Below are 24,001 nucleotides of genomic sequence, written 5' to 3'. Positions count from 1 at the left end.
TGCGTTGACAACATCGAACCTCCAAATCTGCTATGGTGGCTATTAAATTAATCAAATTTATTTGATCATGTAGCACAATGATCATTACTATGCATACCAGTATCACTCATTACATTAAAAGTACAGTGGACTCTGGCTAAATTGAACTCAAACAATTTAGTCCTGAAAATTTCTTTCTTTGTCTATAATCCGGACTCTGTTTATTCTCACGGTAATCCGGGCTCTGTTTATTCTGTAATCCGGACTCTATCTATTCTGTAATCCGATCTCTGTCTATTCTGTAATCCGGCCTCTATCTATTCTGTAATCCGGACTCTGTCTATTCTGTAATCCGGACTCTGTCTATTCTGTAATCCGGACTCTGTCTTTTCTGTAACCCGGACTATATTCTGTAACCCGGACTATATTCTGTAACCCGGACTCTGTATATTCTGTAATCCGGACTCTGTCTATTATGTAATCCGGCCTCTATCTATTCTGTAATCCGGACTCTGTCTATTCTGTAATCCGGACTCTGTCTATTTTGTAATCAGGACTCTGTATATTCTGTAACCCGGACTATATTCTGTAACCCGGACCCTGTATATTCTGTAACCCGGACTCTGTATATTCTGTAACCCGGACTATATCTATTCTGTAACCCGGACTCTGTATATTCTGTAACCCGACCATATTTCAGGGTCTCGTTTCTTCCATACACTAGTAGGTTTCGTTCTGGTCCATTGCGCAACGGTGGCTTTGTGGGCTCCCGGCGGTTGTTCATACCGTCTAAACACAGAGATATGAAATAAAATGTGTTTTCAAGATTTGTGTGTATGTACATTATTACATATACTATAGTACAACTGTTGTAAATAAATTGTATATCTACTTATACAAAGTCAGTCTCTACTATTCGGAGTTTTCTACAACCCGGCCAAATTATATAAACCTGTTGGAGTCTAGTCCGGTTTAGACAGAGTCCACTGTAGTACTAAATGTTACACTTTTATACGGCCGTAACAGGAAATGGAATGTGTTTTGAGTGTCCATTTGTACTGACCAACAATGATTGGAGGGATGGCATCGCAGACTCAACAACACTGCTAGGGATGGAGCGCCTACTTTTTTATATTCTGGTACCTCACAATAAAGCCACCAAGTTCTCGTTCTCAGCATGAGGAAACAATGACTTGCGTTCAGCGCAAAATTATCAACACGGTAGATCTAATTTATTATGGTAAAATGTTTATATGTAAAGAAAAAATATAGAGGCATAAACTCAATATAATATGATAATCAGATTGCTTGGCAGGTTTCAATTCTGTGGTAATTTTGTAATAGTAATTTTTCAAAAATTCCTGAACTTTTGAAGTATTAGAGATCTAGCCTAACAAGACAAAAAAGTCTTGAGGAAACAGTTTGTGATTATAAAAATAGCAGGTAATGAGCCGCAATACACGTACATTGTATAACTTTTGGGGTGATGTAACATATAGAGCGGAATGGAATTTTTAGGGTGTTTGATTAAAGTTTTTGGGCGAAATGAATCGAATCTGGGATGTGATTGTGTGTGGCGAAACGATCTCTAAGCTTAACTGTTATATTGAAACGTCTTAGATGACTCGCAGTGCAAAAAAGGAAAGAAATTATACACACATAACGGTAGGAACTGGTGTTTTGTACATGTTGGTAGAAACAATTTCTGATGAGAGGAAATCTAAATTTAAATTTAATTTTTTTTGAAATCATGTGCCTTCTGAGCGTCGAATAAAGTTGGTTATAGAATTATAGAAAAAAAAAATGAATGGTCCCCCAATGATCATAATCTCGCACACTTCCGGTTGAAACGCGAGATTTCGGCATTCCTGCATTCAACATGTCTGCCATCAAGTCGCTGAATCCCAAGGCTGAAGTTGCCAGGGCCGCCCAGGCCTTAGCAGTGAACATTAGTGCAGCTAAAGGGCTTCAGGATGTGCTTAAAACAAATCTTGGTCCAAAAGGCACACTCAAAATGTAAGTATATTCCGAGGAAAAATAAAACTTGAGAGCCTTCCACAGAAGTTTCTGGAACACGTGGGATTCATGCTTGAGCTTAACAACATGTCGGGACATAACATGTTAAATTGTTTTGAAAGACAAGCGGGGTTGCTATCGGATATATTTTTACTCTGTTGAAAATAAATTATATCATAAGCTTTACTCCAAAGTTGTATAATATTTTAGGTTGTGTATTAGAAACCCCGTTTTTGCATTGATTTGTTGACATTACAAATTAATATAACTGTTTCTACCACATTTTTTGATATTTTTTTAATATTACATAGTAACATGTATTGTATGATTTCGAATCCGATGAAGAGGATCTTATTACATGCAGTAGTGGTGAGCCGATGTTATGAAATTAGTATGAAAAAGTAATACCGATCATCGATGACGATTAATTTTGAAAAGATGATTAATCCGAAAATTCTGAAATTGTTCGTTAATCTTCGCATATTTTTGTAATGTTATCGAACAGAGAAGTAGTTGTTTTTGTATTTTACCGATATATTTATTGGTCGTTTACAAGCATTAAGGAGACTTAAACATATTAACAACCGTTAAATGCTTTGTGTTCAGAATTAAAGATATTTAATATGATAGCAAAGGCCAAGACTACTCCTATAACATAAGTGGCCGCTGGTCGGCTCTTTTTCTATCGGATATGATTTTGCCGACTGCGACCTCTTATTTCCGAAGCACTTATATTCTTTGATGCAGCTTGCGCCTGGATTTCAGGAGCAACGAAATATGTTTGAAAAAAACACTTAAGTGGTTGACAGGTCATTACAACGATGTCTACGCATCATTTATGCAATATATATCCCATATGTATGTCACAGACACAAATATATAGTATAATCCGGTATAGAACACACAAAATCATGTCCATGTCGTTGTAGCCAGTTTTAAAAATGGCTGCCTAAAAGTTAATACAAAATAGTCTTGGGTATTTCAAACGGAACAAAATGATACAGATTTTGTTGTATTCAGCTTGTAGGACATAGCTTGTAATCCATTTTTGTATTAACCGGCAAATCACGTGGTATTTCTACTTTCACTACCGGCAGTATGGTCTGCTTGGGCTCTGCTTCGCTTCGGAAGAAGAAAACTTCATAATTTGTGTGTTGGCTATGAAATTCTTCTCATTTAATCATAGGATTATGGAAAGGAATATATATTTGACACTGTTGGTCATTTAAATGTAAGTTGACGCGCTATATTTTTTCAAAATACGAACTTTGAAAATTTCATCGTCAGCATCGGGAAAATCAGGTATGGGCAGTTACAGGTTACACGGCGCGTGTCAAAAGTGTCTTGCCGTGTAAAACCTCTAACATTGTTGGAGTAAGGCCAAGATGTGCAATGAATGAACTTGAGATGAACATAGATATTAAATTTCTACAAAAGGGAAATTCTGTGCTAAATTAAGAAAATTGATTGTAATCGATAATGGCTCCATTTTGATTTTCCAATTATTGATTCTGAAAGTAAGAGTTACCAAAACGGATTCCCATCACTAACATGCAGTTAGTCTAGTTACTGGATAATAGAAAGAAATATATAAATTTGTGTACAGCTCTTGAGCGTAATTGGGGAAATTGGAGGCGTGGGAAATCATACATGTATACTCATTAAAGCTCTGTATTAGGATACTATTTAAGGCTTTATGAATTATTTGAATTTATTACTCTCTTTCATTCTGATTGCCAGTAAATGCAAATGTGTGTAATATAGATATGCTTTCAATTTTCAGGCTGGTGTCTGGGTCAGGTGATATCAAACTAACCAAGGATGGAAATGTTCTTCTCCATGAAATGGTAAAGAAGTCACACAGTTTGATAAAAAAAAAATGTCATTGACAGATACAAATATAAGAAACTAAAAAAAACACTCTACACAAGTCAAGTACTAATGTAAAAAGAAATTCTAAGTAAACATTATGTAAAGGAATGGGTTGATGTGACTTGTACATAGTTGTGAATATATCATGGTCTCTGTCACTCAGCTGATGGATCATGTTTCTTTGGCATAGGTGGTAGTGCCATATATTATCACACCGACGGGGGGGGGGGGGGGGGGGGGGGGGGGTCATTTACTCCACCCCCTTGAGACAACTGGGCAGCCAGGTTTTGAAATGAAGCAGTCCAGATTGTCTTATGTTCCAGTGTAACATGTAGATATAGCCCCTCTTGGGGGATCAGGGAGGGGAATGTCCCTTGAAACCCCAACCCAAGGAAAAATATAATTCTACACAGTTTCTTGCATTCTGGTTCATTTTGAGCATAACCTATTAGAGCTTGATTACACCATGGAGTTTTCTAAAACGTTTTGGAAAATAAAAGTAAATGAGAAAAACTGAAGCTAAGCATCATTTATTTGACAGACAACTTGGCTTCTTTTAGTGTCAATCCCTGCTACTAAAATCCCATGATGGTGGTATTGAGAGTCTAGGGTTGAGATTTAGGAACTCTCAAGAAAAACGGGGGGAGTAGTGTAAAGGGAACAGGTCAGTGTGGCTTGTAGGTAGTGTTAGATGATGTCTCTGTCACTCTGCATGCTTCTCTGGCTCAGGAGGTAGAGCCTTTGATTATCATGCCGTAGATCTGAGTTCAGTTACTGTCAGGGCACTTGGCAGGAATGTGTTTTTCTCAGTTCTTTCACAATCATACTTTTACATACTGGTTAACTATATTCTTTTTATTCAGAATTTTTTATGCTGTCAATTAATGATATTTCCCAAAAGCTATTCCGATATACTGTTCTATGTAACCCCAACTTGTTAACATAGTGGGACAAGTACTCCACCTCAAGCCATATAATCAATAATGGGCGATTAATAGCCTGTATCTCTGACAGCAGTTTTAAAAGTTTATAAAGAATTCAAAGTATATTTTAGAGAGCCGTTGTGGAAGTCATATTATAACTGAAATATTGATTATGAAATCTCTCCTTTCAAAGGTACATTTTAGAGAGTCAAAAGATGGATTTGAAGTATATTTTAGAGTTAAAATAAGTATATTGTACAAATTTATGGTTCCTTTAACAGCAAATCCAGCACCCTACAGCCTCCTTGATAGCTCGAGTAGCCACTGCTCAGGATGACATCACTGGTGACGGAACAACATCTAATGTACTGATCATTGGAGAACTATTGAAACAGGCAGATCTTTATGTTTCTGAGGTATGTGCTAATTCATCATGAGTTTTAGACTAGAGACTCACTTTAATCCAATCCCATTGCTTATTGTATATTTTTCAACTTAAAATTTTCCATTGTTACAGATATTTGAAAAAAGAATATTTGTGAAAAAATAAATACTGGTAGAGAAATGTTTTAATTTAAATGCTTTTCTTGCTACTTCTCTAGGGACTTCACCCAAGGATAATTGCAGAGGGTTTTGAGTTAGCAAGGAACAAGGCTCTACAGGTGTGTATACTGAACAAATTGTACCAGTTCTCAACTTTTTACCCAACAGAAATATTCATTTAAAACTGTTCAACATCTCCTGTGCTTTTTATGTTGTATTAAGTTTCACTGTAATATTGGTTTTAGGTCCTGGATGATGTCAAGGTTAAGCGTGAAGTAGATCGTGATACCTTGATCCAGGTGGCAAGAACCTCACTCCGTACCAAGGTGTACAATGACCTCGCTGACCTTCTCACAGAGGTAAGGTTAACTGAAACACTTGTCCTGTTACATCTACTCTGATCACAAAACACTGAAACACTTGTCCTGTTACATCTACTCTGATCACAAAACACTGAAACACTTGTCCTGTTACATCTACTGATCACAAAACACTGAAACACTTGTCCTGTTACATCTACTGATCACAAAACACGGAAACACTTGTCCTGTTACATCTACTGATCACAAAACACGGAAACACTTGTCCTGTTACATCTACTGATCACAAAAAACTGCAACACTTGTCCTGTTACATCTACTGATCACAAAACACTGAAACACTTGTCCTGTTACATCTACTGATCACAAAACACGGAAACACTTGTCCTGTTACATCTACTGATCATAAAACACTGAAACACTTGTCCTGTTACATCTACTCTGATCACAAAACACTGAAACACTTGTCCTGTTACATCTACTGATCACAAAACACTGAAACACTTGTCCTGTTACATCTACTCTGATCACAAAACATGGAAACACTTGTCCTGTTACATCTACTCTGATCACAAAACACTGAAACACTTGTCCTGTTACATCTACTGATCACAAAACACGGAAACACTTGTCCTGTTACATCCACTGATCACAAAACACTGAAACACTTGTCCTGTTACATCTACTGATCACAAAACACTGAAACACTTGTCCTGTTACATCTACTCTGATCACAAAACATGGAAACACTTGTCCTGTTACATCTACTCTGATCACAAAACACTGAAACACTTGTCCTGTTACATCTACTCTGATCACAAAACACGGAAACACTTGTCCTGTTACATCTACTGATCACAAAACACTGAAACACTTGTCCTGTTACATCTACTGATCACAAAACACAGAAACACTTGTCCTGTTACATCTACTGATCACAAAACACTGAAACACTTGTCCTGTTACATCTACTCTGATCACAAAACACTGAAACACTTGTCCTGTTACATCTACTGATCACAAAACACAGAAACACTTGTCCTGTTACATCTACTCTGATCACAAAACACAGAAACACTTGTCCTGTTACATCTACTGATCACAAAACACTGAAACACTTGTCCTGTTACATCTACTGATCACAAAACACGTCCTGTAACATCTACTGATCACAAAACACAGAAACACTTGTCCTGTTACATCTACTGATCACAAAACACTGAAACACTTGTCCTGTTACATCTACTGATCACAAAACACTGAAACACTTGTCCTGTTACATCTACTGATCACAAAACACTGAAACACTTGTCCTGTTACATTTACTGATCACAAAACACAGAAACACTTGTCCTGTTACATCTACTCTGATCACAAAACACAGAAACACTTGTCCTGTTACATCTACTGATCACAAAACACTGAAACACTTGTCCTGTTGCATCTTCTGATCACAAAACACTGAAACACTTGTCCTGTTACATCTACTCTGATCACAAAACACTGAAACACTTGTCCGGTTACATCTACTGATCACAAAACACTGAAACACTTGTCCTGTTACATCTACTGATCACAAAACACTGAAACACTTGTCCTGTTACATCTACTGATCACAAAACACGTCCTGTAACATCTACTGATCACAAAACACAGAAACACTTGTCCTGTTACATCTACTGATCACAAAACACAGAAACACTTGTCCTGTTACATCTACTGATCACAAAACATGGAAACACTTGTCCTGTTACATCTACTGATCACAAAACATGGAAACACTTGTCCTGTTACATCTACTGATCACAAAACACAGAAACACTTGTCCTGTTACATCTACTGATCACAAAACACGGAAAAACTTGTCCTGTTAAATCTACTCTGATCACAAAACACTGAAACACTTGTCCTGTTACATCTGAATTTGAATAACCACAAAGACAACTGAAATAGATACTTCAGGGATTGTTTCATGGATCCTTGTTCTTTGTACATTTAGTTAACTTGTACCTGTTAAAATCTGGATTGTGTCAGATTTGGTCATTCCAAAAGATAAAAGAAAAGATGAGAAATAATGGAAAAAGTTCATATTTTGACAGACAGACAGACTTTCTTTATTTCCTTCTTGTAGAGATTGTATGTGTATCCTGTCTTTTTGGGTGCAACAAAGCATTATTGTATCACCCCTGGATAGCTACCAGTATAGTTTTTAAACAGACACTCATTGAACTCAACAAACTTATTGATATTTGTAGCATGTTGTGGATGCGGTTTTGGCCATACAGAAACCCAACCAAGCTATCGACTTGCACATGGTTGAGATTATGGAGATGCAACACAAGACTGACATGGACACTAAGTAAGATTCTAGAATTATGTATATAAACAATTGAACCCATTTATAAGGAAATCCTTGGGGAAATGTAAAAAAAAAAATCAAAATAATTTGTTTTTCTTATAATCAGAGTTTGATAAAGATGATTGAAATATTCAGTGTTATCCCTTGAAATGTAGTCTTTGTATTGATGAAATGGAGGGGCATATAGTGTTACCTATGTCCATCCCGTCCCGATGCAATGTAACTAGCTAAACTCGCGAACTGCTGATGTGATCTTCACTAAACTCTCTTTCGGGTTGTCAAGTGGCAGAAACATTCATGGTGATTTAATGTATTGTTACAAAATTTGATATGACGGGAAATTCAGACTATAAACTTTGTGCCGAACTAATAACTATGGTACTAGAATAAGCAATTATCATCTTGGTGGAAGGTCACTGTATATCGGTCACTTTCCATTGGATTTGTAGTGTTCCATTCAAATCCTAAAAAAGAAGCAGAAAAAATCATTATATGAGTAATCAGACCCCAGCAAAAGTGATCATAAAGTCTTTGTCAACAAAATCTACTCATCGCGATAAGCAGACAGGTGCTATAACAAGGTCCTGCTAATCAATGATTGTACCTTTTAGAAAATAATTTAGTACCTGGTTTACCTATTTGATTAAAATCATTAAAATTGATCTTGTCTTGAAAAGTAAGATTGAAAGTTTGAGAATGTATTTGTGGTATTTCACGCTTTCAGTTTGGTGCGAGGTATTGTAATGGACCACGGTGCCCGTCATCCCGACATGAAGAAGCGCTCAGAGGATTGTTTCATACTGACATGTAACGTGTCACTAGAGTATGAAAAAACGTGAGTATAAAATTGAAAGTTGATGTCATTTCTTCACAGATCTTGATTAGGCTCTATACATAGGATGAAGGTTGTGTTTTTTCAGACAGTGTTAAAACATTACAGAGAATACTGACTAAACTGTAATTAAAACTCTAGTATAAAACAAGGAGGAAATACAAACAAAATTTAAGTTAGTGTGGAAACTCTTGACAAAGTGCAAGACAAGGTTTTACTAAAAAATAAGCATCTTCTGGTTCATAGACATCACCCATCATACAAATCAAGGTCAAATCTGGGTTAGTTTAAGCTTTTCTGCTTACAGTCCAAGTTTCCAAATTCAAAATCCCCATTTCTTTTTAGGATGTAATTGCTTGTTCCAAAGTCAAGATCAACATTTCTTTTTATAGTATAATTTCTTGTTCTAAAGTCAAAATCACCATTACTATTTCCTGTATAATCAAAAGAAATAATTACATACCATCAATGAAGATAATGCAATGGTGGCAAGGCCCCATGTATCTCTTATGATATAAAATGTCTTGAGATATCAATTGTAATGAGAAAAAAAAACACATGAATTCTAGAAACTGCAGCTGTCCTAGAGAAATTAATCCTTTCATCAAAAATAACCGATTATGTAATTGGTAATAAGATGTGAATCTTTATTCTGTCTCTAGTGAAGTGAACTCAACATTCTTCTATAAGACTGCTGAAGAGCGTGAGAAGTTGGTGAAGGCAGAGAGGGAATTCATTGATGAAAGAGTCCGCAAGATCATTGCTCTGAAAAAACAAGTCTGTGCAGGAAACAACTGTGGGTTCATCGTTATCAACCAGAAGGTTGGTATATTTTCTACATAAGTACAAAAAACAGTAATTAATACAGCAAAATCTAACGGTTCATTTTCAGTTAAAATTGTTTATTTCCTATTTTCTGTCATAATTGGCCCTAAATGACTCAAAATGTTGATGGGCTGTGAAAAAAAATACTCTATCGTAAATCAAAGCATAGAAAAACACTCAAAAGACATAAGTAAATAGCATAGTTAACTATGAATTAGCAATATACACTGTATATGCTATTAAAATAATTATGTCATGACTTTGTGGTCTTTTTAGGGCTTGTTAGTTTATACTGATAAGGGTCCAAATAGTGAACATTCATAGTGAAGCCAGGAAGGTAAAAATAAATTCTAACTGTCGAAATATAGAGTGGGAGGTACAGTAAAGCCCAAATAATAAAAATGTCAATATTCATTTATCTTTCAATGTTGTACTAAGAAGTCTTAATAGGGGTTTATAAAATTATAGAACTCCTCTGTCATTTGGTGACAAATTTTGTCTACTTGCAAATTTTCGCTAGTTCGTTTTCCCCGACAATCTGTTTTATAAATGTGATACACGAGCACAGATAGTGAAAATATGAGTGGAATAGATACCGACATTAGAAATTATGACTTTAAGAGGAATGAAATCTTTCTGATAAGTGATGAGTTTCTTATATTTTCTCTACTGATGTTTACTTTGTTTTAGAATTAATGTAAACACTGCTATAAAGTTTGCTATTATCAAAATTTTAGACACTCGGCATTGAATTGCTGGTGATGAAAAAAGTAAATTTTGACAACTGCAATAAATCCTGGAGAAGCCCAATACTTTGGAAGAAACCAGTAGAAATACCTTCAGTACCTTCCTCCAGCCAATTGCTATTGATTCTTATGATTAAGACATATAAATTACCCTAATTCATCAACACCCTGCATACCATCATATACTCAGGTGAAAGGTGAAGGATCCATTGATCCACCATACTTACAACAGTGTTGACTCTACTACAGCAGTCAGCTGTTCTATATGCATAGTACTTTAGGAGAAACCGGTAGAAATACTACCAAATACATTATTATAAGTGTCGGTCTCGAGCCAGTGGTGATTGGTTCTTCTGATTCAAGCTTATATAAATTACCTTATTCATCAACCCCCTACATACCATCATGATATATATCCAGGTGAAAGGCACCTACAATGGTATTGACTCTTCTACACAATACTACAAATCAGTTTTTAAAGTGTTAATTTCCTGTTTTCAGGGTATTGATCCTTTGTCTTTGGACATGATGGCTAAGGAGGGAATTGTTGGACTTAGAAGAGCAAAGAGGAGGAATATGGAACGGTGAGGTTTTGGAGATGAAAAAAAATGAATATACTTCCTGTTCAGAGAAACAGTAACATCAGATGTGATGAATTAAATGTTTCATAAAGTATTCATGTGATTCTCAATAATATTTGATCAGTGTATAACGAATTATTAGTAAATTGGGCATGTTTTTGATAGTGGAGATAACAAAATAAATAATTATGTACAGAGTGTATAAATCAGTTTTCACATTTAAAGAAAAAATACCTGTGGTTAATTCAGGAATATCCCTTGCAGTGTTTTCAGAACTTAACCTTATTTTTGGAATACCTTAGTTTTACATATATATTTGTACAGACTTTCCTAAATCTATACTTTCTGATTACCCTTTACACATTTGATATTGTTACAGACTTTCCCTGGCCTGTGGCGGTATTGCTATGAACTCTGTGGAAGACTTGACACCTGATTGCCTGGGAAGTGCTGGCCTTGTTTACGAACAGGTCTTGGTAAGTACACTGTTCTCAATCATCATGTGATCTGTCACTTACAATAACTGACAGAAGATAAAGATAATACATATTTATATGCAAAGCAGAGTAAGTGTTGCCAGCGATAAACATCTTTAAGACAACTGATGAAGCTGAGGTCGCTTTATAAATTGATATCTTTGATTGGGTTGCCTGTCCCTTACGTTGCTTATTACCAGGTTTTTTGCTTAAATAGGGAGAAGACAAATACACTTTTGTGGAACAGTGCAAGAACCCAGCTTCAGTGACTTTGGTCCTAAAGGGGCCCAATAAACACACTCTGACCCAGATCAAGGATGCTGTCAGAGACGGGCTACGAGCGGTCAAGAATGCCATTGAAGATGGTTAGTTATGCATTTGAGTAAATTTCTTGTTTAGGTACTAAGCTTCCTAGAGAGAAAATATTACATTTATGGTTGCTATGTGAACAGAAGAAATTATATTTTAGGCTAGAATGGAAAATGACAATTTGAAGTAGGAGGCACAAAAGTCTATTGGTAGGACGTATGGTTATGTGGCTGAAGGGTCACTAGTTTGAGTCCATGCATGGGTACCATGTTGTATCTGTGTTGTCCTTGAACATATTCTTTACTCTGCTGTGTTCTTGTCTTGTTTGTTTGTTTTTGTTTAACGTCCTATTAACAGCCAGGGTCATTTAAGGACGTGCCAGGTTTTGGAGGTGGAGGAAAGCCACCGGCCTACGGTCAGTACCTGGCAACTGCCCCACGTACATTTCAAACTCGCAACCCAGTGGTGGAGGGCTAGTGTTAAAGTGTCGGACACCTTAACCACTAGGCCACCGCGGCCCCGTGTTCTTGTCAATTCAGCTGTAGATGAGTAGGTGTTGGACAATGCAAGGACTGTCATGTAAAAAATGTTATAGCCGCAACTGGCAGCTACACAGGAAAGACATTGGCTGGATACTTCAAATTATTATTGAATTCTCTGTATTTTTTGCTTTGCCTCTATGGTTTGTATACATAATGTATTTAATTTCTATCCTTACAGCCTGTGTTATCCCTGGAGCAGGAGCCTTTGAGATTGCAGCTTATCAGGAACTGATGAAATACAAGAGTGAAGTGAAGGGACGAGCACGTTTAGGTAATACAGTGTATCTAGTTGTCAAAGTATATTACAGTATAGCTAGGGAGCATCTCACTAGATAAAAGGTTGTCTCTTGTGCTGAAGGTTACAAAAAGGGAGATAACCATATTAAAGATGAGCAGTCCTACAATTGGAATCATACATATGTTAAAACACATTCGTTTTCATAGTGGTAATCTTATTTCAGTGTGTTTCCTGTTGAAAGCATTTTTCTAAACATTAATTGCACTTATTGCAAATTAAAGTATAAAGTAAATCTTGTTTTCTATTACCTGTATGCAGGATGCTTAATTCATTCTTTAACCTGTTTATATGGGTGATTTTTTTCTGTATAAATACTGAAATCAGTATTTTGGAAAAATATTCCTCTATGCATGTCGGTGTTAATTTTTTGCAAAACAAACTATTTCCAGAATTTCAAGACCCTTTCATCCATGTTAAAAATGTGCTAACATTTGGGACAAGAAAGTGTTTGCTTAGAGTAAGATGCTTGGATCATTCATTAGTCAGAAAAAATGACAGGCCTACCCGAGTTGAAGTCTCACAAATTTTGCCCAATTCACAAAATTTCCCATTCAAATATAAATGAGTATTTCATCACTTAGAAATCATTGGCCATTTTGTACTTGATCGTATCAGTTGATATTCAATATAGCAATCTTGTATACCATTGTATATGATCTGAAGTTTTATCTGCAAGAGAAAGAATCTGAAGTTGAAAATAACATATATATATATATATACACCTTTAGGGGGCTGTGAAAGCGCAGTTTGTTAGAGCGCCAGTCACATAATCTCCAGTGAAGATCGGAGGTGTATAGTTTGACACTCCCCATCGTGTTGGTTTGTGTTTCATGAGAAACTGAGAGACAGACCTGTCTGTGCTGTTGTTGATGTATCTTTGAGCAAAACACTTTATCCTAATTGCTCTGGATGGTATGCAATGGTTCTCCCGTATATTTTCAATGAGGTATTCACCAACTACTGCAAAGAGACCCTGCCTCAAAAAGACAGGGAGATAAAACCCAGCAAACACATACCTTTAATCTGCAGTACATTGTTTTTCCAACAGGTGTACAAGCATTTGCCGATGCCTTGCTGATCATTGTGAAGGTTTTAGCTGTAAACTCTGGACTGGACCCTCAGGAATCTATTGTCAAGCTTCAGGAGGAGTACACCGACCCCAATCAGGCTGTCGGACTAGACATCAAAACAGGTACTAATTATATGTACCAGCAGTTAAATTACAAATTAGGATGTATAATGTTAACATTTCTTGTAGAGATTGGAATATCGCATTTTCTTCAAAACAATCAATTTTAAAACCAATTGAATTCAGAAATGATACTAACAATAACAACTGATTTATTTCAAAATGTCAGACACCCAATACCAGGATTGTTGCCAGAAATGAAGAACGAATGCAAATCTTGTTTTTGAATATATAGTAATTATACATGATCTGTCTTTAAGTTATGGGATGTACCTGACATTGATGAATTCCCTCTTTACAGGTGAAGCCTTGATACCGATTGATTCTGGTATTGTAGACAACTATAGGGTGAAGAAACAACTCCTCCATTCCTGGTAAGAAAAGAAAGCGGTTTAAGATATTTCATTGTTAGCTTTCAAAGACTAACTTTTTTTCCGAATTTTGATGATTTGAAAAAAGTTTCTGAAAAGGTTACAACAACACTTATAAGATGAAATAATGGTTTGGTTATCATTAAAAAAAATCCCTAAGAAATTGTTCACCTATTTAAACTATCAATATGTGTCTATCATAAGTCCAGTCCTTTGTTTCATCAATGTATTGTTTTGATTTTCAGCACTGTGATAGCAACCAACCTTCTACTGGTGGACGAGATCATGAGAGCGGGCATGACATCATTGAAGGGATCTTAGCACCACTGTTCATTGTGTCATGTGTGCCTCCACCTGTGTTTGTCTTGTACGCTTCTTAATTTATACAATCAAGGATTAATTGGACGTGTTCTATAAGGATTGTCTTCAAAGATCCTTGTTTGAACTAACCGAATAGAGACATTTTAAAAAGCTCTTCTGGAAAAAAATCCTTAACAAGAATTTCTGATGAAAACAAAGAATGTCGTCAAAGGCCCTTGTCTCGGACTAAAAATACAAGAATGTCTACAATAGTTTTATAATAAATTGTTGAAAATGTATCTTCAAACCTTCAGTTTTAGAATATATTTCTTATAAAGTGCTAAACGTTGAACAAAGCTTTAATGAATTTGTAAAATTGAACAAATGTAAGAAGCATTAATATTATTACCTAGCTACTGTCATGTGTGTTTGTATTAAAACATTTGCTTTCATTGATATACTTTTTGTCTCCTGTTTTAAATAGAGAATTATCAAAATGGATAGAATATCTTTGGTGCCATACTAATCTAGCCTTGTTTAAAGGAATATGATGACTTACAGACTTGTTCTAAATGAATAGGACCACTGACAGACGTGTTCAAGAGAACTGAACTTCTGACAGACGTATTCAATAAAACATCCACTGACAGACATGTTCAAAAGGACAGAACCACTGCCAGATGTGTTCAAATGAACAGAACCACTGTCTGACGTGTTCAAATGAACAGAACCACTGCCAGATGTGTTCAAATGAACAGAACCACTGACAGATGTGTTCAAATGAACAGAACCACTGACAGATGTGTTCAAATGAACAGAACCACTGACAGACATGTTCAAATGAACAGAACCACTGACAGACATTTTCAAATGAACAGAACCAGTGACAGACATGTTCAAATGAACAGAACCACTGACAGACATGTTCAAATGAACAGAACCAGTAACAGACATGTTCAAATGAACAGAACCAGTGACAGACATGTTCAAATGAACAGAACCAGTGACAGACATGTTCAAATGAACAGAATCAGTGACAGACATGTTCAAATGAACAGAACCAGTGACAGACATGTTCAAATGAACAGAACCAGTGACAGACATGTTCAAAAGAACAGAACCACTGACAGACATGTTCTAAAGGACAGAACCACTGACAGATGTGTTCAAATGAACAGAACCACTGACAGATGTGTTCAAATGAACAGAACCACTGACAGACATGTTCAAATGAACAGAACCAGTGACAGACATGTTCAAATGAACAGAACCACTGACAGATGTGTTCAAATGAACAGAACCACTGACAGATGTGTTCAAAAGAACGGAACCACTGACAGACGTGTTCAAGAGAACAGAACCACTGACAGATGTGTTCAAAAGAACAGAACCACTGCCAGATGTGTTCAAATGAACAGAACCACTGACAGATGTGTTCAAATGAACAGAATCACTGACAGATGTGTTCGAATGAACAGAACACTGACAGACATGTTCAAAAGGACAGAACCACTGCCAGATGTGTTCAAATGAACAGAACCACTGTCTGACGTGTTCAAATGAACAGAACCACTGCCAGATGTGTTCAAATGAACAGAACCACTGACAGATGTGTTCAAATGAACAGAACCACTGACAGACATGTTCAAATGAACAGAACCAGTGACAGACATGTTCAAATGAACAGAACCACTGACAGACATGTTCAAATGAACAGAACCAGTGACAGACATGTTCAGATGAACAGAACGACTGACAGATGTGTTCAAAAGAACGGAACCACTGACAGACATGTTCAAGAGAACAGAACCACTGACAGATGTGTTCAAAAGAACAGAACCACTGCCAGATGTGTTCAAATGAACAGAACCACTGACAGATGTGTTCAAATGAACAGAATCACTGACAGATGTGTTCGAATGAACAGAACACTGACAGACATGTTCAAAAGGACAGAACCACTGCCAGATGTGTTCAAATGAACAGAACCACTGTCTGACGTGTTCAAATGAACAGAACCACTGCCAGATGTGTTCAAATGAACAGAACCACTGACAGATGTGTTCAAATGAACAGAACCACTGACATACATGTTCAAATGAACAGAACCACTGACAGACATGTTCAAATGAACAGAACCACTGACAGACATGTTCAAATGAACAGAACCAGTGACAGACATGTTCAAATGAACAGAACGACTGACAGACATGTTCAAATGAACAGAACCACTGACAGACATGTTCAAATGAACAGAACGACTGACAGACGTGTTAAAAAGAAACAACCACTGACAGACATGTTCTAAAGAACAGAACCACTGACAGACATGTTCAAATGAACAGAACCACTGACAGATGTGTTCAAATGAACAGAACCACTGACAGATGTGTTCAAAAGAACGGAACCACTGACAGATGTGTTCAAAAGAACGGAACCACTGACAGACGTGTTCAAGAGAACAGAACCACTGACAGATGTGTTCAAAAGAACAGAACCACTGACAGATGTGTTCAAAAGAACGGAACCACTGACAGACGTGTTCAAGAGAACAGAACCACTGACAGATGTGTTCAAAAGAACAGAACCACTGCCAGATGTGTTCAAATGAACAGAACCACTGACAGACGTGTTCAAGAGAACAGAACCACTGACAGATGTGTTCAAAAGAACGGAACCACTGACAGACGTGTTCAAGAGAACAGAACCACTGACAGATGTGTTCAAAAGAACAGAACCACTGACAGATGTGTTAAAATGAACAGAACCACTGACAGATGTGTTCAATAAAACATCCACTGACAGACATGTTCAAATGAACAGAACCACTGACAGATGTGTTCAAATGAACGGAACCACTGACAGATGTGTTCAAAAGAACGGAACCACTGACAGACGTGTTCAAGAGAACAGAACCACTGACAGATGTGTTCAAAAGAACAGAACCACTGACAGATGTGTTCAAATGAACAGAATCACTGACAGATGTGTTCGAATGAACAGAACACTGACAGACGTGTTCAAATGAACAGAACCACTGACAGACGTATTCAAATGAAACGGAACCACTGACTGACGTATTCAAAAGAAACAACCACTGACAGATGTGTTCAAAAGAACAGAAACACTGACAGCTGACAGACGTGTTCAAGAGAAAAGAACCACTAGCTGACGTGTTCTAAAGAACAGAACCACTGTCTGACGTGTTCAAGAGACCAGAACCACTGTCTGACGTGTTCAAAAGAACAGAACCACTGACAGATGTGTTCAATAAAACATCCACTGACAGACATGTTCAAAAGGACAACCACTGCCAGATGTGTTCAAATGAACAGAACCACTGATAGACGTGTTAAAATGAAACAGAACCACTGATAGATATGTTCAAAAGGACAACCACTGACAGACATGTTCAAATGAACAGAACCACTGACAGACATGTTCAAATGAACAGAACCACTGACAGATGTGTTGGAATGAGCAGAACCAATGACAGACGTGTTCAAAAGAACAGAACCACCGTCTGACGTGTTCAAAAGAACAGAACCACTGTCTGACGTGTTCAAATGAACGGAACCACTGACCAACGTATTCAAAAGAATAGAACCGCCGACCAACGTGTTCAAAAGAATAGAACCACTGACATACGTGTCCAAATGATGGCTGACAGACGTGTCCAAATGATGGCTGACAGACGTGTCCAAATGATGGCCGACAGACGTGTCCAAAGGATAGAAACGATATGGATGTCAACAAACATAGACCTTTGATATCGTACAATGGAAAAAAATCCGAATGTTATTCCTTGATCGACATCTGCATCTGTCAAGAGGTTATATTATGTTTGTATCAGTCATTAGTGGACATCTGTATAGGAAATCGTGCGAGAACTACAATTTCATAGACTCTGGTTAATGCTCTGATAAGTCTAACGGATCGCATGGGTACATACCATGCACTAGTCTAACCTTGTCACCAAATTCAACGAAGTTGTCGGCCAGAATTTTAATTATTCTCGCGATTTTATCCTCTGTTCATTTCCTTTGGGCCTGCTAGTCGTAATATAATTTACAACCATGAGTTACGCAGTTCGTCTTCCCGTAATAGAAAGCTACGGGAACGGATGCGCTAAGTTTGGAATGAGAAGAGTGACAAAATGTTTTTATAGGAGAGACGCAATGTTGACCAAAATGTCTTTGGAGTTCTTCAAAATCCATACATATTTCTCAATGAAATCATGATTTCGACCATGGAACCTTACCATAGCCTTCACGAACCTGCTTTATTCGAAACCTTGTGTTGTTTATACCTCGGTCAATAGTAGACATCTGTCAAGAACATCTAGTCCTTGAATATCGAATATGTAGGGGAAGCAGGGATGTTGCTATATAGAAATGGAAAACTCACAGATCGAGGAAATTTAGGAAGAATATTTTTAACTTTTTTTCCCGACCCAAGTAAGACCTGGATTTTCAGACGGAATTATATGGAGTTTTAAACTAGTTTTGACCCCTGTATTCTATGAAGGGTTCTCAAATAGTAAAATCGTGTATTTCAGCTTAAGAATAACAACCACCACTTTCTTTATAAAGGGGACTATACCTTGCCTTCCCGGAACCCGGTACATTTAAGCGCACCTGTCCGAATGCACGTGATCAGCTTATGACGTTGTTCGGCGTCTGGCGTGTGTGTCGTCCGTCCGTCCGATGTCAGCTATATTTTCCCCGTTAGACGAATCCTTTTCAATAATAAAAAGACGGTCCGTTTTTCTAATATTTGAAAATTAAAAAAACACTATATTAACGAATATTTGTATTTTTATATATACGCACGGGAAACTAGATTTGATGATGCAGCGACCGGAATATCGAAGAATTAACGAGAATATCACACAGTTCTCGGCTTTGATGAAGTCACGGTTCTCAACGGAAGTAAAGAACGAGATTTTATCTATCTATGACGTCATTACCATTATGACGTCATTACGTACCCTACCACGGCAACCCCTTTACGTGTCTACATCGATGATATTGTAACAGCTGCTGTACTGCAACAAGATCCGAAATAAATCGACATTTTTTGCACATATTTTGATATCATAGACCTCTCTGGCAACAATAAGGTAGGTTTTGCATTATTAATTATTTAAAATGAACACGATTTATATTACAAATAAGAATATTGAGTATTACGGACTGACAATTAATACTTTACAATGCATAGTAAACCTTTTTTCTAATAGACTATATATCGCCTCTGACGTATGATAGCAGTTTGAAACTGTTGCGCTAACTTAAGAAATAAAATTCGAAAATATAATTTCACAAAGGAATTAATGTATCTGAAATGATTTTAAATAAGTTCATGTCCAAATAGTAACATGTAGATAGGAACATTTTGATATTTCTCTCAACTGATATGTTAATCATATTACCCTATTTCGTTGCTTCCTAATACGATCTTAATTTGCCATATCAATTGGGTCTAAAGGATTTTGCGCATTTTATCAAACACAAGTATTTTCGCGTTGTCATTTTTTTCGCGGAATAGGAAAGACTGATTTCAGATACTGTAATTGTTTCTTTTTTGTAAAGTAGCATGCTTCGAAAATTTTCAATCGACAAAAAATCTGGAATTATGGGAGTCAGCAGTTGTGTAACCCTAGTAGCAATATCAAATGGATTATTATGCAGCCTTATTAAAGTGCCATCAAAACGTCCTATACGATATTACTGTCATATCACTCAATGTAATGTAAATTAAGAGCATACTACACTAATCATTGGAATATATTTTTGTTTTTGCTTTTCTTTTAATGTGATTAATTCATTTAAATGCGTTTTCTGTTTTTGATTGTGTGTGTTTTTGTTTTTAATTTGAAAACTTCTTTAATTCTAGGAAAACACAGAACTCTAAAAGACATCATGGACAAAACTAACCAATTTGACAAGGTAAAGATGATTTGTTTGTGTTCTTATATACAATCTTCAACTCAACTACAGTACGTTACATGCAATATATAGGACGAAAGTTTTTTTTATAGTTTTTTGTTGTTGTTTTTTTTATTTAATTTTTTTTTGGGGGGTGGGGGGGTATAAATGTTGATTTGAAGATTTACTCCTCATTCTTATCACTCATGTATTTTAAATCTGAATATTTTAAGCATATGTTGATACGTTATTTCTATCATCAGACACAAGTACAATCAGACAGAAGAGTTCCTGCTTGTCTGTATCCGGAAGTGGTGGTAATCGCCCATGGATCTGTATCTTCTATTTCCGTTTCCTCTGACCTGCGCAGACCACCAACATCTGGCGGATACTGGGCCTGTTCAGAGTGTTCTCTCGTGGAAGGCGTCCATTCATACCGTAAGAGATTTTCCATAAATATTTCTTATTTCCTGATGGTATAAACTTTAATCATTGTAACAAAGAGTCGAATGACAGGTTTTAATGTTTCCAAGCACATGCTTATTCAATCATATGTTTAAGATCCACCCATAGATCTAATATTTAGTTTTTATTACCTTAACAGAGATACCTACCTGTTCACCTAGTAGAAAAGTCAGTTTGAAAAACCGGATTTTGAACAGAATAACCTCCATCCTCTTCTCATGCATCAAGAAAAAACAGACCAATGTTTGGCGAACTCAGAGTGCCGCGTCTGTGCGGTCAGTTTGCGTGGACTCTCGGTCCGGAGACGTATCTGTCCGATCGCTACATCCCGCCATCCAGAGACTTCGGATGCGGCATCAGGATATGTATGCTATCTTCAATGAAGATCTGTTCTACTGAAGACAAATAACTTCTGCAATAACGTCTGTGATATCATCATCATCATCATCATCGTCATCGTCGTCGTATATATTATATTATGTTTATTAAATAAATATTCCTTAGAAGCCAAACCGCTGTTTTTCCTGTGATTTTGCTATTTTGATACAAATTTCATATACATAACGTAGTAAATATCAAAGGAAGTGTTGCGTAAGCTACACCATGGTGTTATGGCTACACACTAGTGGCACACATATACTTAGATGTTAATATAAATAGGATTTGAAATTTACGAACCAGCCAACGTTTGGTTGCAGCACACAAATTCTGAGTCAAGATGAGAGGGCCAAAGGTTCACCCTCATAATTATGTCCAAGATGCATTTTCTAAGTACGAAAGTCGGTTGAGCTGAAAGATCGTCAATCATTGTAACAGTTTCTCGATATTGCGAGAGAGAAGGTTTTAACGCGATAGGTTAGAAATATTATGCAAAGATTTTGCATTAAGAGTAGACACGGTAACTTTAAGATATTACGTGAACCTTTCGCATCATATCGCGATAGTTTTGCAAACGATGTGATATTACGCGGGAGTTTATCCAGTTAAAAAATAATGTTACGTTTTCCGGCATGTCTCTCCGAGGATGATTCTGTCCAAATGGGTCATACACACAATATGGCGTAAAACTACGGCTTGGACGTTTCTTTTATTATTTATTCCCCCTTTTTTGCAAAGATGACTCAAATAATGATAACATAGGAAGGAAATCTTATCAACTTCTTAAATTAACCATAATATCTTCTCAAGCTCTAGAAGAAAGTAGGCCTTCCCTTTTTGGTGTTCTGTGACATTGCTAAGGCCTTTGGTCACGTATGGCATAAAAACTGATAATTGAAATAAAATCATACGTGGGATATCTGGTGAACTATTAAAGCAGGAGTTCCTCAATGTTCTATCTTAGGTCAATTACTGTTCGCTGTAAATATTGGTGACATACAATATACAAATGTACATCTGTATCGGGCGTACATTGTATAATATACTGCAATCTTCCTGGAGGCTTTTCGCAGACGAAAATCCCTGCTTTTACAAGTTCCAAGCCTAGACCTCGATTGTTTAGTAAGGCCTCTTCAGTTACACATACTCCAACAAGACTAACCGACAAACGGCCCTAGTTTGAGTGCGCATGCCTTCAAACCTGGATGTCCTCGCGCCAACGGGTACTTCCCAGATATAACCAATGTGCTCCAGAGATATAAACTATTTCCGTACCTTGTTACATATACTCAAACCTACGTCTTTCCTCCGAAACGGCAATGGAAACGTCTAGTAAAGGCGGCTATATCTAGTACCGAAAACAAAGCCTTACAGGATCGCATGGCATCTGATCGCGATTTTGAGTTGTTTCGTGCGTGCCACTGCTCATATGGACCTTACGTTATGTGGCAAGTCGCGGAATCTCTACCAGACACCCAGATAATTCAATCGTTATGTGCAACATTGACCTCAAGCCATGTTAGTGCAGTGTGTGTCTTGTGCAACCAGCCCTTCAGCGATGTCATCGTGCATAGCAGCTCCATCTGCCCCCACTTCAGGGAATCACGTGAACGTTTCCTACAAGATATTCTGAACGATTTTGGCCCACGTGTTTTCAACATCGTGACATGCGAGAACAACGCATCATTTGTTCAAGTCCTACTAGGCGCTAGTAAGAACATTCCATTTGATGATGATATTTGCAGGAATCGCTTCCTTATGAAGGCGGCTCGATTCGTTGTTAGCGTCACGCGCTTATTCTCGCCCTGATTCTGATGTAAGTACGCGATAGTGAGTAAGCTACATAGTAGCTACTCATGGAAAGCGCGCTAAATGAACTCTTCACTTATTTTGATATTCCTTTTTTTTCTGTCGATTTTGTTGTATTCCACTTATCTCCTTTGGGAGGAAATAAAGTTTGATGATGACGATGATGATGTGATGATGATCGGGCGTACATTGTATAATATACTGCAATCTTCCTGGAGGCTTTTCGCAGACGAAAATCCCTGCTTTTACAAGTTCCAAGCCTAGACCTCGATTGTTTAGTAAGGCCTCTCCAGTTACACATACTCCAACAAGACTAACCGACAAACGGCCCTAGCTTGCATTTGATACAAACTTATCTGTGCTTTTAAAACTTTGGAGGTATGGATGATACAAGCGTAGTAGTGCAATCCGCCCTCAGCATCATGTCAACTGACCTGTCAAACTGGTAAATAGTTGTCAAAACTATGTTAAGACAGTGTTTTTAGAACCTTAATGTTGTAGTGCCAATGATATTCAGTACATTTGCGCAACCGAAGGGAATGTGTGTACCGCCACAAGATCACTGCAAAACCCAAGATACATAACAGAAGTCCATTACGAATTATTTTGATGTTAACCAGTGATTGGGGCCGCGGTGGCCGAGTGGTTAAGGTGTCCCGACACTATAACACTAGCCCTCCACCTCTGGGTTGCGAGTTCGAAACCTACGTGGGGCAGTTGCCAGGTACTGACCGTACTAAGGCCGGTGGTTTTTCTCCGGGTACTCCGGCTTTCCTCCACCTCCAAACCTGGCACGTCCTTAAATGACCCTCGCTGTTAATAGGACATTAAACAAAAACAAACCAACCCAGTGATTAAACTGATTGACGTCCGTGAATTTGACTCGAATTATCCCGATTACAATCACCCGTGAAATATTTGTATTGTGACGTCAACCA

The 24,001-nt window shown here is 37.3% G+C and overlaps 2 protein-coding genes across 3 annotated transcripts; both read left to right on the top strand.

The window, feature by feature from the left end:
* The first annotated feature begins 1,831 nt into the window (after positions 1 to 1,831).
* Positions 1,832 to 14,941, top strand: LOC117332600 (T-complex protein 1 subunit zeta-like). Its single transcript, XM_033891575.1, has 15 exons — positions 1,832 to 1,995; positions 3,779 to 3,842; positions 5,072 to 5,206; positions 5,393 to 5,452; positions 5,579 to 5,692; positions 7,909 to 8,012; positions 8,737 to 8,847; positions 9,507 to 9,666; positions 10,917 to 10,999; positions 11,376 to 11,472; positions 11,690 to 11,837; positions 12,502 to 12,594; positions 13,670 to 13,813; positions 14,112 to 14,184; positions 14,427 to 14,941. Exons 1-15 carry the CDS (start codon positions 1,859 to 1,861, stop codon positions 14,500 to 14,502), a joined length of 1,599 nt encoding a protein of 532 aa, XP_033747466.1. The 5' UTR covers positions 1,832 to 1,858; the 3' UTR covers positions 14,503 to 14,941.
* A 4,461-nt stretch (positions 14,942 to 19,402) lies between these two features.
* On the top strand, positions 19,403 to 21,382 carry LOC117332599. 2 transcript variants are annotated; one of them, XM_033891574.1, is made up of 4 exons: positions 19,403 to 19,603; positions 20,380 to 20,432; positions 20,675 to 20,849; positions 21,016 to 21,382. In XM_033891574.1, exons 2-4 carry the CDS (start codon positions 20,406 to 20,408, stop codon positions 21,273 to 21,275), a joined length of 462 nt encoding a protein of 153 aa, XP_033747465.1. In that variant the 5' UTR covers positions 19,403 to 19,603; positions 20,380 to 20,405; the 3' UTR covers positions 21,276 to 21,382. The 2 variants fall into 2 exon arrangements, with proteins under 2 accessions (XP_033747465.1, XP_033747464.1); XM_033891573.1 differs by lacking the exons at positions 19,403 to 19,603; positions 20,380 to 20,432 and having other exon boundaries at positions 20,606 to 20,849.
* Positions 21,383 to 24,001: the final 2,619 nt, after the last annotated feature.

The sequence above is a fragment of the Pecten maximus genome, chromosome 8, assembly GCF_902652985.1.
Source record: "Pecten maximus chromosome 8, xPecMax1.1, whole genome shotgun sequence".
NCBI lineage: Eukaryota > Metazoa > Mollusca > Bivalvia > Pectinida > Pectinidae > Pecten > Pecten maximus.
Note: the sequence above shows the minus strand (reverse complement) of the source record. Positions and strands in the feature narration are given on the sequence as shown.

Bases quoted from the DNA above. Each gene is read 5' to 3' on its own strand.
- LOC117332600 (XM_033891575.1), top strand. From the start codon at position 1,859: ATGTCTGCCATCAAGTCGCTGAATCCCAAGGCTGAAGTTGCCAGGGCC. The intron at 5,693-7,908 runs GTAAGGTTAACT...TGATATTTGTAG, and splicing joins TCGCTGACCTTCTCACAGAG to CATGTTGTGGATGCGGTTTT. The intron at 12,595-13,669 runs GTAATACAGTGT...TTTTTCCAACAG, and splicing joins GAAGGGACGAGCACGTTTAG to GTGTACAAGCATTTGCCGAT.
- LOC117332599 (XM_033891573.1), top strand. From the start codon at position 20,618: ATGTATTTTAAATCTGAATATTTTAAGCATATGTTGATACGTTATTTC. The intron at 20,850-21,015 runs GTAAGAGATTTT...TTACCTTAACAG, and splicing joins GGAAGGCGTCCATTCATACC to AGATACCTACCTGTTCACCT.